We start from the raw sequence: 15,988 nt of genomic DNA, 5'->3' as shown, positions 1-15,988 counted from the left end.
GGCAACCCTAACTAGGTACCCACATAAGTACCTGTAAAGCACAACCACTAAAGTAAATGTATTGTTTGTTATGTTTTAATATGGGTTTGATAGCATTAAGTACATTTGTTAATTTATTATCTGTAAAAAGTTCACCAAACTTCTAGTCTGCTCTGAATTCTGAAAACGATGCAGCTGTGAAGTGTACAAAAATATATGTCAGTCCGTATATTACCTGCATAGTTTGGCATATGGCAACTCCGAGCGGACTAGAATTAAAAGTGTTTAACGTATTTTAGTTATACCAACTACCTATATAAGATTTCATAGTAGATGGTCGATAATAATGACGTTAAAATCGTAACAAGCGAACAGACTTACATTCGCAATAATTATTTATTTATTATGATATCCGATAAAACAGCTGAAGTATATTTATAACTGCGCTCATGCCACCGATAAACAATTTACGCATAGCATGGCTAAGTCTTTATTATGTCATTTGGCTTAGGTACTTATTAAATGCTATGATGACATCAATATTTCCATTTATTTCTATAGTCGGCGGATTAATTCCAGTCAGTCAAATAACAAGTGCAACTCTCAAGTCTCACTGAAATGTTCTTCTATTATTAAATTCAAATCTTTGAGTAAAATGACATTTCAGTGACAATTGCACTTGCCATTTTACTGACTGAAAATTGGAATTAATAATCTATAATATAAAAATGAATCGCAAAATGCGTTGGTAAGCGCATAACTCAACAACGCCTGGACCTATTTGGTCAATTTTTTTTTAAATGCTCGTTGAAGTTCTAGGATGGTTTTTACGGCGAGAAAAATTTAAAAAGACTAAAAAAAAATGTATACTCCCATATAAACGATTTGTAATAATTTGAATTTTAATATGTATAGGGTAGGGGTAGGGTAGGAGTAGGGTAGGGCTATGGTAGGAGTAAGGTAGGAGTAGGGTGGGGATAGGGTAGGGTATGGGTAGGGAAGGTGTAGGGTTGGAGTAGGGTAAGTAAGGGTATAGAAGAAGTGCACAAAAGTCAAAGCAAAGCTTGACCGGGTCCGCTAGTAATTGTAATAAAGTTGCTACCCGTGACTGTTATTGCAACCGTTTTTTTCATGTATCTGACCTCCCTATGATAGTCGCATCAAAATATGGTCAGCCAGTAGATTAGTCTGAATCTAGTGCACCTATCATCATTTTTAAGTTTTTTATAATGTCAAAATATTATATTATAGGTACGAGTATATTGTCTTATATTTAATTTCAGTTTATTTGCAATAAAAGCTGTCATATGAAATTCTGAACTCGAAACAATTCACTCTGTCTCTATAGCTCAACTCAACGGTTATATAGTTGACTGAGGGACTAGGTTTGGTTCCTGCGCATTACTCGACAGTCGTGCCTAATCGTAACACAAGCTTTCGCTTAATTGGACAATCAAGCCATATTATATCATGTATAAGCCTATTATGGTATGTATAATGTAAAAAGCAATTCCCTTTAGGCACAATCTACGCAATTACAATTTTTTTTTAATTTAGTTATCTACTTAAAGTAATTATTTAATTATTTATTATGAAAATAGCGAATAATAAAACGTTGGGCATTTTGCGTTTTGTTTAGATTTAGACTACTGGATTCGTAGTTTGCACCAGACGTTTGCGTAATTAGACACGTAGACAGTAATAGACTTAGCAGAAGCGGCTAGTCATTAAAGTTGGAACTGTTACAAACAAGATCGTACGATGTTTGTTTACAATTTGGAGCATTTTCATTGACCCACACGATAGGTGTGACGATAACGTAGGCACAATTCTCTCTCGTGATTCGTAGGCGCTTCGCAAACAAACATGTTTGTATTCAAGTATAAAACTTGTTGTAGTACACGCGCCGAACCAGTCTACAATTTACTCCTGATCAAATAACAAGTTAATTATCTCTTGTGAATACCCGATAAATAAGTTCAAACGAGGCATAACTATAGTGAACGTCGCATTGTTTGTTTTGATCTGCTTCTGTTGGTAACACTGATCGTGCGATTTGACGTCATTGCGCTGTCATTGATCTATTTTTATTGTCGAATTTTAATTTATTTGACTGAATTTTGCGCGAAACTGTAGTGTTTTACTAGCATCGATAGATAGATCTAGCCTTGGGTGTGATAACTGTGACGCTAGAACTCTGTGAAGGAATAATTACTTGGACTTAATTGCAGTCATAAGTTGCCTACGTGACTTGGGCTCGGACGCGAGTCGTTATTCGATATTGTGGCTTAAATACTTATCTAAAACTGGTTTACTGTGTTAATAAACTATAACTAGTTAGATTTAAGACGTTTTAGTAAAATAAAGTGTTGAAAATGTCGTCATTAGGAGGACAGTGGCGTGTTATAAGGCACTACCTCTCTATGAGTAACTTGAATGCTGAAGTAGAGAAATTGGTGCAGAAAATAAAGCCCGCCTCACCCGAACAATGGGAAAGTATGTATAAATATATCTTTCATTAAATTTAGGACAATTTTCGTGTTTATTTGTAAATGGAAACAGGTGTTGCTTTGTTATTTCTATATGAATAACACAAATAAAACTTCTTTAAGTTTATAATAACTTGTAAGAACAATGAATTGAGTGTGTTGCTCATCACGATATTTACAAAGAGGTTGGACTTCCAATACATTAAATAAAATATAGGTTTATCAAACTATTGGTCAATGAACTCTACATAATAAGCAAATCAGTCCTATTTTTAGAAAGTGGTGATATAATACCAGTGAATAACCTGAGAACAATCTGTCACTGTTATTTTATTACCACTACATATCCATGCTATGACGTAAAGTTCTTCCTGGCATTTCTCCCTTTTGATACTTCAAAAAGATCTTATGGTACAATAGCCAATTAACCTATTATATCAAATTTCATCTTTCTTGACTGCACCTTAGTAATTTACCTTCTGTTTTATTATATTTTCCATTACCAGCTGTAAGTTTTTTCAACAAAATAAAATGAATTTTATAATATTGAAATAATTTTGTAATATAACAACAATTTTATTTTTAGATTTAATAAGGAAATTTGAAAAAGCAGTCTCAGTAAAATTGACCCAAACAGTAACAGATGTTAAAAAAGAACCAAAAGCAATAGACTATAAAGTGCATACAACCACAGTGGAAGAGACAGATAAAGTAACAGACAGATTGGGAGTTAAGGAAAAGATAGAGCCTGTTGAACAGAAAATATCTCAAGAAGGACTGACTGTAGGTTCAGAAGCAAAGGAAATCACCTTAGAAGGTCTTTGGGAAGGATTCAAATTGAAGAAGGATCTACATTTTGGAAAGATATCTGAGTCAAGCTGGAAAACAAATAAGCCTATTATTACAAAGGTTTGTATTTATTTTAGTATTTTTTTCAAAATGGAAATATTATAAGTAGTTAAACATTTGAAGACCTAATCATATATTTTTTTAATGACCTTCTCAAAACTCCTACCTATTATAAGAGAGGGATTTTAGTTCCACAATGCTGCTCATAAACAGGTTGGTGGGCTTATAAGTTATTGTAGTAATCATTTGCTCCTAACTGGGTGTATGCCCACACAATATATTGTAATATTTTTGGAGAACATTGTAAATATTGCAATACAGTTTTTCACTATGTAACATAAATAAATTTTTGAGAAATTCATTAATCAATTCAAAAAATTTATGTAAATTTTAAAATATACAAAATTATTTTCTCCTTAGACATACTATTTATTCTATGTTTGCATGATTTTTACAAGAGTGTAAACTATCATAATGTTCAATAATATTCTGGTGACCTACAATTTATTCAATACATATCTATTCATTCTATAACAATGATGAATTATGATAATAATGTCAAGACATGAAAGTAGGTGTTGTGAACTCGTGCCAAACACGTGGCAAACATGCTATCTAAGTATCTGTGCACGATTTCTTATCAAACATGCTCAGTAAAGTAGAACATCTGTTGATTGTTGTTAGCAGAAATACATACATGACTTGTAGAATATGTATCTACATGTAACAGTAGAAACAGTTTAAACATTTAATATAGGTACATAGGTAATAATGAATATTGGTATAATAATTCAACTTCCTATTCTATATCTCTAATATAATTTTTCTTGGATCAATTACTAAATTTTATATTGAATTTCAGTTGACATTCATTTTTATTTATGAATTTAGACTTTACTTGCTCATATTTAAGGTGCAAAATAATATTGTCAAAGCAGAATAGGAATGACATTGAGATTTAGTTTTATTGGCAAGACTAAAATGCATGATATTATCACTGTTAGATTAAAGTTGTTTTATTTCATTAACAATATTTATTTTTAAGAAAATATCTCTGCATTCCAGAATATTGTTTTAAACCATTTGATAATTATTTGTTATTTTCCTTTATTGAAACTAAAAATAAATCAATTAATTATTATTCACAACAGATTATGTAAGTCTCACTTGATTAATTTTTAAATTCCCATTTTTTGTTACAGTCGTCCATACATTCCCGAACTGCATATGTGATATCTGCTATAGTGACCGCGGAGACCTCAGAATGTTTGTTGAAGAGGACTGAACACTTCATAGAGCACTTGCAACAGTATCCAGAGGCCAGGGACTATGCTATCAAAGTAAATATCAAAACACAATTGAGTCATTTATGCAATACAGGCGTGCAGGAGTATGATGATAGAAGGCAGCAACAGAGGAGCCCAGAGGCACATTCTTCAAGAAATTTAAAAATTTTATTTTAATTCTTTACAAGTTAGCCACACCCCTTTCGGTTTTTACAAGACATCATACCGGAATGTTAAATCGCTTGGCTGATGTCTTTGTTGCTTGGGTGGTTACTAGCCACAACTGAAGCCTCCCACCAGCCAAAATTATTAATTAGTCAAGGAGATTTTGATGGAACTTCTTCCCCTGGAGAGGGGCCAACTTCTGATATTGCCTCTGCTCATAGTCTGATGACAGATTGCATGAAACATACAACAACAAAAAATTGTCTTGGTTTGCATAAGCTATATTATATTATGATATTTTGTTTTTTCAGGAGGGTGCTGTCAGAGCACTGTTGCGAGTGCAACACAAATTGAAGGGTAATTTAGAAGATTCGACCACTAAACATGTTAAAGGAATTGTCAATGAGGTAAGGACATTTTATCTTATTTTTTTCTGCTAAATTGGCACTGATTCTCTTGTTTAATTCAACTTGAATACTCAGTCAAAATAAATTTAAGAAGAAATAGACATTCAATCAATTCATTCATTTATTTTTCCTGATATTACTGCAAAGATTTGGAATGCAGCTTCCATTTTCCTTACCACATGTACCCATAGGTAACTTCAAGTTTATAGTGAATAGTTATTTTGTAGGCAAGTGAGTTTAGTTTAACAAAAACTGTAAATCCTTAAGAGAGTGATGATACCCCTAGTACATTCTCCCTATCCCAAAAGATGGAGTTTTCAATTATAAAATTCTTTTTCCAGGCACTAGCTTTAATGGGTTACACGGGCCCAACAAAGAGCAGAGGTCCGAACATACTCTCCATAGACGGCGGAGGCATTAGAGGGATCATCGCGATAGAGATCCTGAGGCACTTGGAGCGGCTGACGGGGCGCCGGGTGCAGGACCTGTTCGACTACATCGTCGGCGTCAGCACTGGGGCCATCATTGCTGCTGTGATCTGTGAGTTGGAACTAACTCTTCCTGGACATTAGAGGCATTATAGTAATACATAAATAAATATTACGATAAAATTGGATTTGGGCAATAAACATACATAAAATTAATAGTTTAAGCAATAAATAAATTTGAGTAATTTGAACAGATGTTTATGGTGTGTGTGTGTCAACTGTGTTGCCACACCAAAAAAAATAGATAGAGATCCTGAAGCACTTGGAGCTTGACTGTTGCCATCATCAGGATTTAATAGCCTTTTTAAGGGAGGTGTGGGTTTGGGACTACAATTGTGCTACAATGTTCATGCGTTATATCTTTGATTGTTGTTCCAGCTAGCGGCGTGGGCAACCTAGACACAGCCAACCAAATGTATCACACACTGTCAAAGCAGATGTTCGGCAATACCTCTCTAATTGGTGGTAAGTTATTAGAAATTTTTAGAAAACATGTTAGAAATATGAATATCTTAGTATCCCATAGATTTAATGTGCCAGAGCCATTGTGGCAGAGAGAAAACTCCCAGCATACCGCCTGTGACTTGTTATCAACAAGTATAAGGATTACATCCAAATTCGTTCTATTGTTTTATGAAATGTAAGTTTGATGAAGTCCAATTGATCAAATCTCGTTTTTTGAAACAGTAAAAGCAATATGTTAGTAGGTACTAAGTAAATAGTGGGAAGTTAATATATAACACGCACATTGTTGCAGGCACCAGTCGCCTAGTGTGGACGCACTCGTACTACGACACGGACGCGTGGGAGAAGATGCTGCAGGACAACTTGCAGGACTGCACGCTCACCGAGTGCAACAGGCACGACACGCCCAAGGTACCACAACTCACCACCTACAGTTCTGAACACACATTTAATACACAGAACACCAACAAAAATAAAAGTGTGCTTTAGACCACGCGACTGAAGTAAAACTACTCTCAAAAATAAAAAATAAGCGCCATCTTTGTGCCTAAGGCATAACAACAGGTTCTTGAACTTGTACATAAGGGATTGTTTCAAAGTTCCTTAAGAACGCCATCTATTGATAGTTTAAAATAACACGCATTGTTTCACTATGCCTGTAGATGACAGTGCGTATCGCCCGATTATAATTTCGGATTTACGGAGTCACCAACTTACCCTTGCCTAACTTACTTCAAAAAGATCTTGTATTATAAGGCAGATGTATATCTTTATATAGAATAGGCATCTTTTAAAGGCATAATTGTGAACTGGTAGAAGCCTGTAAAGTGATGCGAGTATGACACAAGAGATGGCGCTAAACGCTACTAATTTTAAAGTTTTTCTTTCGTGTATCATTTTATTTTTTTATAGAAGTTTTGCTTTAGTTCTGTGGTCAATGATTTTTTAATGTATTGAGTCATTGACCTTATTGACCTCTTAATAATAAAACTTAAAAACTGACCAATTTTGCTTTGACAGTTTTAGAATTATTAGTAAAGAAAATTATACCTTTAAATATAGTCCAATATTCAATAAAATCCCAAATTCAGAGAAAATTCAACTTTAAGGATTGAGTTCAAAATTTATTTTGCAAATGCGACTACTTGAATTGAGTGCCAAGAAGTTGTGTTGGGCACTCATTGAGTAGGGACTTTTTTTGATCGTTCATTGTGCTTCCACTTTTTAATAAGAGATCGATCATTTTAGCACAGTCGTTTTTAATGTATTGAGAGATTGATAATTATGGGCCTCATAAGAAGGCCTCAGAGTCACACAGCGGGCGATGGAACGAGCTATGTTAGGAGTATCTCTGCGTGATCGAATCAGAAATGATGAGATCCGCAGAAGAACCAAAGTCACCGACATAGCTCAACGAGTTGCGAAGCTGAAGTGGCAATGGGCGGGGCACATAGTTCGAAGAGCCGATGGACGTTGGGGTCCCAAGGTGCTGGAATGGCGACCCCGCACTAGTAAGCGCAGTGTTGGTCGACCGCCCACCAGGTGGACTGACGACATCAAGCGAGTCGCAGGGGATTCGCTGGATGCAGGTGGCTCAGTCTCCATCGGCTGATGTGATGATGATGATGATAATATTTCGAAGAGTGTGCACAGGAGCTATTTGAGCTTATACCACCGTCACCTTTTTACCATCGCACTGCAAGACACCGGGTAGGTTTCCATCCCTACGTCATTGACATTCCTAGGACTCGTACGAAGCGATTTGCTTCTTCGTTTCTTATACATATGGCTAGGGTATGGAACTCTCTCCCGAAGTCAGTATTTCCTAATTATTACAACTTGGGCATCTTTAAGATGAGAGTGAATAAGCATCTTCTAGGCAAGCGCGTATCACCTTCACATCTACACTTACCATCAGGTGAGATCGTGGTCAAGCGCGAGCTTATACCATATAAAAAAAACAAACTGTATTGTAATGTGCAGATGGCGCTGGTGTCGTGCGTGGTGAACTCGGGCTCGCGGCTGGCGCCGTTCCTGTTCCGCACGTACGAGTGCGGGTTCCGCGTGCGCTCCGTGTTCGCGGGCAGCTCGCGCGCCAAGCTGTGGCACGCCGTGCGCGCCTCCGCCGCCGCGCCCACCTACTTCACCGAGTTCCGGCTGCAGGGCTTGCTGCACCAGGTAAACCTGCATATACATTTATTAGTCCAATACAAGAAACCCCTTAACGATATTTAATATCCAAATGGTCAAATATGGCATTTTGGAAGTGCTTGTAAAGTACTTGAAATATTTAAACGAATTTTGATTTTGAAGTTATAGCAATTCTTTTTTTTTGTTTTATTCTTTACAAGTTAGCCCTTGACTACAATTTCACCTGATGGTAAGTGATGATGCAGTCTAAGATGGAAGCGGGCTAATTTGTTAGGAGGAGGATGAAAATCCACACCCCTTTCGGTTTCTACACGACATCGTACCAGAACGCTAAATCGCTTGGCGGTACGTCTTTGTCGCTAGGGTGGTAACTAGCCACGACCGGGACCAATTAAGAAAACCTCAATCGGCCCAGTCGGAGATCGAACCCAGAACCTCTGTCTTGTAAATCCACCGCGCATACTACTGCGCCACGAGGTAAACCTATAACAGGGTTTCAGCTTCCCGAGGTCCGCGGAAGTATACACCGTGCTAGTTTCACTGTCTGTAAACTGCCCATACATTTATTAGTCCAATACAAGAAACCCCGTAACAATATTTAATATCCAATTGGTCAAACATTTTGGAAGTCCTTGTAAACTACTTGAAAAACCTAAATGAATTTTGATTTTGAAGTTATAACAAATTCCCAATTATTAATATAATAGTAACATCTATTTTTTTTGTAATAATATAAAATATAAAACTTTTACAGGACGGTGGCATAATGGTCAACAACCCAACTGGCGTGGGGCTCCACGAAGCCAAGCTGCTATACGGAGACGCAGTCAAGAACGGCACAGTGATATCCGTGGGCACTGGCCGGGCACTCAACAAGCACCTGGACTACCAGCTCATGAGTAAGGGGCTGGCCAAGGAGTCCCCCGGGACCAGCTGGAAGGACAAGTTCAACAAGATCTTGGATTCAGCCACTGATACTGAAGGTATTTGATTTATTTTTTATTTTTTACAAGTTAGCCTTTGACAGCAATCTCACCTGATGATAAGCGCTGATGAGTTTTTATAGATAACTTTTTTATTTATGAGAATTCTTGATTCTGGTAGCTTACTGGGACAAGTTGGGAGGAGGGGAGTTTACCAAAAGTTGTTACTATCAAAATGTTATTTTTTACTGTTGCTTAATTTATAGTTATAGACACAATGTCCTAAAAATCAAGTATCTTAGTAAATGAAAAATTTGAAAATCACGATGAAGTTATAATAATAATAATAATAAAGCCTTTATTTACTTCATACATTGATACAGTTAGTTTTACAATTTTAATAGGGTTTTCTTTTTATATTATGTATGAATCCCATTGAAGATGCCATGATGAAGCTACTCACGGTTTAACTTTTAATTTAACGGATAAAATTTAACTGATAGTAATCAATTCTAAAAATGTTCCACGAGTCCTGGGCTATTACCTTTTCCTTCTAAACTGAAGACTCAAGAGACTTACTTCTTCTTTCCAAAGGTGTCCACCTAGTTGTCAACGATCTACTACCACCAGGCAACTATTACCGTTTCAACCCCCCGCTGATGGAAGAGTGTGCAATGGACGAGATCAACCCCCAAAAGTTGCAGAACATGGTGACGGACACCATGGCCTACATACGGAGGAACCAGCACAAGTTCGAACAGGCAGCAGCCATGCTCACCAGAGAGAGGACCATCTCGCAGAAGATCATGGACTACGTACATTACCGATCTCAGTTGATGGGTGTCACCCATGCTAACTGACGTACTGCGAATCAGCAAGAGTTTGACTCTTGCTGATTTTGTTGGAACATAAGAGAGAGAGATTTTTTTTATTTCAAGAGAGTGATAGTGGGAGAGAAAAGAGAGTGGTGGTTTGTTATGAATGATTTTTACTGGTTTCGGTTGATGGATATCATCCATGCTAACCGGCAAATAGCTAATTGGCAAGAGTTTGAGTCTTACTGATTTTGTTAAAACAAAATACGAGAGAGAGTATTATAGCTGAAGAGAGAAAAGCGAGTTGTTTGTTATAAACTGGTTCACTGGTTTTGGTTGACAGATATCAGCCATGCTAGCTGACATACTGTAAAGTATTCAAGTCTTGCTGTTGCTTATTTTGTTAAAACATAATAGAGAGAGTATTATAGCCGGAGAGAGAAAAGAAAGCAGTTGTAAGATGCTATCTAACGCATAATCTTGTTAGAATATGAGAGAGTTATTATTTAAGTGGAAAAAGAGAGAATAGTAGTTTTTAGTATTTTTTTTTCTATTAGAATTCAATTGATGCGTAGCACCCATACTGACGCATTGCGAATCTGCAAGAGTTCTAATCTTACTGATTGTATTGGGAAAACAGAGAAAAAGGAATAGTATTTGCTTTTGATGACTTTTTTGATACCAATTTATTTGATGAAGAATATATCTCATATTGGGAATTGGATAGAGTACTCAAACTCTCGCAATTCTGATTTTATTGAAATATGAGAAAGAAAGAGTATTATTAAGATGATAATGAAAGAGACGACAAGTGACGTTTTGCGTTTATCTGGATTTGTTAAAAAATATCAAACAAAATCACGATATACTAATAAAACCGGGAGCGCAGCTCTTTCGCCTTTCGCAGATGTTTATATAAAATCATCAAAGATTTTCTACTATTAGATATCTTACGTGACTACAAAGTGGTCCGAATTTAGCTACTCTACTACTTGATGTGATGACACATGCATAATTTTGTGTTATTTTGATTATATGTATATTTAGGTATATACTCAATTTATGTGTATTATTTCAATAACTTTCGTTGTTTATAATTTTATTTATTTTTTTGTCCGCCTCAGTTTCGAAGTGATAGTGACATTATCTGTAGTATAAAATCTTTGAAAATCATCGATAAATTATTGTTAAATGTAGGGCAGGATTTTCTCCGACTTCTTTAGTTGAAGTTGAGGGTTGATTGTGGGGAGATTTGTCTTGCATTTATTATTAATATTGTAAGTGATATTTATAATGATGTAATAGCACTTATAAAGTGTTTTTATGCGCCTTAAATAGTACACATTAATTTGTTATTGTGATATGTAAAAAATCGAATTTAATTTGTATGGCAATTTTTGAATTGCAAGTAGTGTTATCTAGTGAATGTTACTTTTTGTGTCATTTAATTCTGAAAAAAAATAAAGGAATTTTTATTTCTTAAAAGTATAGCGCGACTTGTAATTTGTTGATACTTGAAATAATTTACTTATTATGTAATAAAAAATTAATAGTTTAATAGATAAGATAGTTTAGTTTTGTGCTATAAAATAGCTTGTTGGAATCAACTTTAAACATTCTCATATATCTTCACTATTAGATGTAGTTATATTAAAATACATATTTACCTGTAAGAAGTCACATTTAGAAAATAGTTATGTACATTAAAACAATGCTTAATGTTGTAAATGAAATAATATAAAAATTTTGTTTCTTTGCTGATTTATTTGGCAGTACACAAAACCTGCAGAAATAAAATAGACAAACTAACTAAATGGAATTGTTAATCTAATTTCATAGCTAAAGATGTACACATAAGAAAAACACCTTTAGTTAAGATTTCCTGCAATAAATATATAGACACCATTAATTATATTATAACTCTAGTAATTATTGTGAATCTGTTAATTATTATGTGCAATATTTAAAGGAAAGTTAAAAATAAATATGTAAATGTTGAATTTATACTTAAAACGAAATTTATTGGACTTAGTTGTAGTTTTTAGAAATAAATTAAAATATACTGCAGCTCGTAATAAGATATACTGCAGCGGATATTTCTAGTCATTTGTAATTTTATCAAAGAAATATAATATCAAATGTACTAGTTTTGTTTCATTTCACTGTCCTAAAGATGTACTGTAATGACCAAAATTATGAATTCTGTAAGTATAATAAAATAGCTTCACTATTATAGTTACAGTCCCAACCAATATAATATAATTATTAATATCACGTTAAATGGAATCTGGTGAATGCAGACAGCCATGATATTTTTCTGTTGTTTAAATATTAACGATTTAATTAAATTAATTTTTTTTTGTGAAAATTAAAGTACCATGCCCTAAATGTCTTTAAATTTTCGAGAATCACACATCATATGGCGAAAGTTTGTATGTAAATTTGTATGTTTTTTACTCCTTTGTGCTGCGGCCACTAAAGCGATTTGGCTGTTTGGATTGGAAATGGATTTTACTCTATTAACACGATCTACTTTCATTTCGGAAAAGTCCATTTCATCCATCCATCCACGCGGGATTTGTGAAAAACTAAATTCCACGCGGAGGAAGTCGCGGGCGTCCGCTAGTAAAATATAACTGTAACAGATAAAGGATCATTCTAGAGTCATGATGTAATAAGCTCATTACGGTACAACTTTCACTTTGATGTTACACTGCTCTGGTTATATACATGGATTGCCTAATCTTGATGCTTGATAAATTTATAATATACTTACCATATAAGTAAGCAATTTTATAATAAAACAAAGCAATTATTTACTCGTATATATACTTCATCTCAAAAGTCATCTCTAGATTAAATTACATAATAGTTTCTTGTGCATGATAATTACTAGCAGTGACTCCGATCGCATAAAGCTATAAACCGATTTTGATCGATCTATCTCCATTCGCAAATTCACCCAAATCTGTTTAGTATAGTTGCGGCGTAGAGCAATAAGAAACATACACATTTGCGCCTTTTAGAATTACATGTAGGTACCTATGGGTGAAATATACATAAGTATGTTCTCCTAAGTTACCTACTTACTGCCCTCATAGCCAAGTCAGATGTTTACTGAGTATTAAAATAAGGATTGTGCTCGGATACAAATATCAAGACCATTCAAAACGTATACGTACATTCTCTACAAGTTCACCGAACCTTGCATAAAACTTCTACAGTCTCATGTGGATGTGGAACCTATATGCAACTTTACTGTATGACAAAACATGCTAATGGTATGCATTCCAAGGTCAAAGAAACATAGTTTCTGGACAAGTGGGTTATTAGGAATCGTTAACATTCGAGACACACTTTCCCAACCCAACGTCTTACGTCCCAAGCCAGTTTTGTAACCGCTACATTCACCGACGCACGTTCGCCGTGCGAAGAGATCGTCCGTTAAAAGTGTTACGGTTTAAAAGTTTGTAAAAAAACGTTCTCATTTGACAGTTCAGTTTTATTTCATTTTATAAAACGCAGTGATTCGCGAATCTCCCGCCTTTTTGGATTTTATCAAAATGGAAAAGTATTGGAGGTTTTTCATTTTCACGGTAAGTTACTTTCCGTCCTTAAATAAATTAAATGTACCTTACTGAATAATGACAAACATTTTAGTTTCATTATTTATTTTTAATTGATGCATTAATTACGAAATATTTGTTTAAAATTATGGAATACCGTACAACGGTAGAAGACAGAAGTACAACAATAGACAACTTTAAAAGTAGCTTGTTGTGGTTTTGCTATTCGTTAATAGATGGCAGAATAAGTCTAGTATTTTCGTAACTGTACACGAGATGGCGATGTAAGTAATACGTATTTATTACGATTCGTCGGAGTTTAATGTTTAGTTTACCCATAGATATAAGTTTACCACATCCACAGCCACAGTTTATAAATCGAAGCCGTAGATTCCTTACCGCAATTTTGCAACATCTACAGAAAATTCCCCTAGTGATTTGAATATAAAAAAAAAAAAATTGAGCTCTAATAATTCTTTACCACCTTACCAGTCATCATAAGCCATCGAGGGTAGCAGGGTATGCCCATTTATATGTAGTAAGTGTACGCCTAACTAGCAAAATCCCGCGGTTTTTCATTCCTGTGGGAATACGCGGATCGGATATAGCTTATTATATTACTCAAATCAAATTTATTGTGCTTTCCATCGATGGAATAAAATTTAAATTGTTTCGGAGCCTAATAAAACAACCAAAATAAACCTTACGTCTTTAAAATGTTAGGTAAGATTTATTTTAAAACTGACAACCAATACACCTACTACATACTAAACAAAATTGAAGTGTCTATCTGTGATTACAAAGTAATCTGTACCTATTATGTGCTTACAGTTACTTACACGATAACAAAACACAAACAAACTTTATGTATGTCTGTCTGTTTGTCCGGTCTAATCTTGAAATTTTGAAAGATTTTAATGGGTCTTTCACTGGAAGATAGAGGAAAATTATTGAGCAACATATAGGCTACTTTTATACTGAAAAAATCAATGATTTCCGCGGGATTTGTGAAAAACTGAATTTCACACTGGAGACGCGGGTCTTATACTATAAAGAGGTTATGATTGTGAGTTTATAGGCTCTACGGATCTACGGATTCGATTTTATTTGTGAGATTTTCTCCCCGTATTCACACAACAAGTGTGAAAACGAGGAGCTTTAGTTGTTAAATATGAATTCAAATGTATTTCAGCTCGTTGTGATCCTGTCGATGATGCTCGCTGCAGAGGCCACAGTACCACAGCCAAGAGCTCCTAATTTCCAGTACTTTGAGAGGTAAACAAATAATTCATATAGTAGGGGAGCCGAAGAGGAGGTTTTTGGATTTACTCGAGCGCTATGGATACGAAGCTACGGACTTGCAACCAAGGTTGTGGGTTCGATTGCCACAATTGTTAAATATGACAATATCCATAATAATGAAACCCTCATTATCGTAAAATAAGAGTCCATAAACTAACACTCTATTTTACATCTTTACGGCCTGGGTATAGTTTTCATACTTTGCTGCCTATTGTTCTTTTGCAGATTTAGGGGAAGTCCGGGCAAAGTAGACACCTTAACGTTTGTCAGCTTATGGAAAGAAAACTATAAGACATAAATAAAATTGTTACTGTATATTACTTAAACAAAATAAATTAAATTTTTTAAAATAATCTACAAAAATAACATAAATTGAACTATCGTAACAAATAACCACTTTTCTGATGCTTTGATTTTTTTATAACACGACGGGTGACAGCAGTCGGATGCATAATTTTGAAATTAATGAAGATATTCACTTTGCCCAGGGTGTGTCCACATTGCCCGGATTTCCCTATTTGAAAATAAAAAAAAAACACGAAGAATTTTTTAGTTTTTACTATTATAGATTACTTAGAGAAAACAAATACATGATACTTACTAATTACGATTTCTTATTTCAGACCAAAATACCGGTATCCATACTATGACGAGAATGGCAAAGGAAAGCTGTTATATGGTTACGGAGGCAAGGAACTATTCCAGTACAAATCATATTCTCCTCTTGAAGGCATTCATTGAATGATAATTTAAAAACATTTTTGTTCGTGTATTTTAATTTGATATTTAATAAATTTATCAAAACTTGTTATCAAAAATGGTGCATTGAATATAAACATACATAATAAAAATATATTATGACGATTGATGTGTAAAAAATGTAAATATAAAAATATACAACTATTAATAAATTAAACGTATAGGTATTTTGTTTTTTTTATTAAGCCTAGTTAATGACAGAGACGACGATTATTTTTTTTCAAGGAAAATTATCCCATTGTATGTAAAACCGTAAAACGTCTGACGGCCTCCGTGGCGCAGTGGTATGCGCGGTGGATTTACAAGACGGAGATTCTGGGTTTGATTCCCGGCTATAATTGCTA

At 34.8% G+C, this 15,988-nt stretch overlaps 2 protein-coding genes across 2 annotated transcripts; both read left to right on the top strand.

Moving 5' to 3' along the window:
• The first annotated feature begins 1,860 nt into the window (after positions 1 to 1,860).
• Positions 1,861 to 12,160, top strand: LOC112043751 (calcium-independent phospholipase A2-gamma). Its single transcript, XM_024079308.2, has 10 exons — positions 1,861 to 2,475; positions 3,055 to 3,377; positions 4,520 to 4,657; positions 5,080 to 5,175; positions 5,517 to 5,715; positions 6,042 to 6,128; positions 6,421 to 6,539; positions 8,112 to 8,306; positions 9,034 to 9,262; positions 9,797 to 12,160. Exons 1-10 carry the CDS (start codon positions 2,355 to 2,357, stop codon positions 10,060 to 10,062), a joined length of 1,773 nt encoding a protein of 590 aa, XP_023935076.1. The 5' UTR covers positions 1,861 to 2,354; the 3' UTR covers positions 10,063 to 12,160.
• Positions 12,161 to 13,398: 1,238 nt separating this feature from the next.
• On the top strand, positions 13,399 to 15,785 carry LOC112043759 (uncharacterized). Its single transcript, XM_024079321.2, has 3 exons — positions 13,399 to 13,613; positions 14,776 to 14,858; positions 15,509 to 15,785. Exons 1-3 carry the CDS (start codon positions 13,581 to 13,583, stop codon positions 15,624 to 15,626), a joined length of 234 nt encoding a protein of 77 aa, XP_023935089.2. The 5' UTR covers positions 13,399 to 13,580; the 3' UTR covers positions 15,627 to 15,785.
• Positions 15,786 to 15,988: the final 203 nt, after the last annotated feature.

This window comes from Bicyclus anynana, chromosome 2 (assembly GCF_947172395.1).
Source record: "Bicyclus anynana chromosome 2, ilBicAnyn1.1, whole genome shotgun sequence".
In the NCBI taxonomy this organism is placed as follows: Eukaryota; Metazoa; Arthropoda; class Insecta; order Lepidoptera; family Nymphalidae; genus Bicyclus; species Bicyclus anynana.
This window is presented reverse-complemented; position numbering and strand designations above follow the sequence as displayed.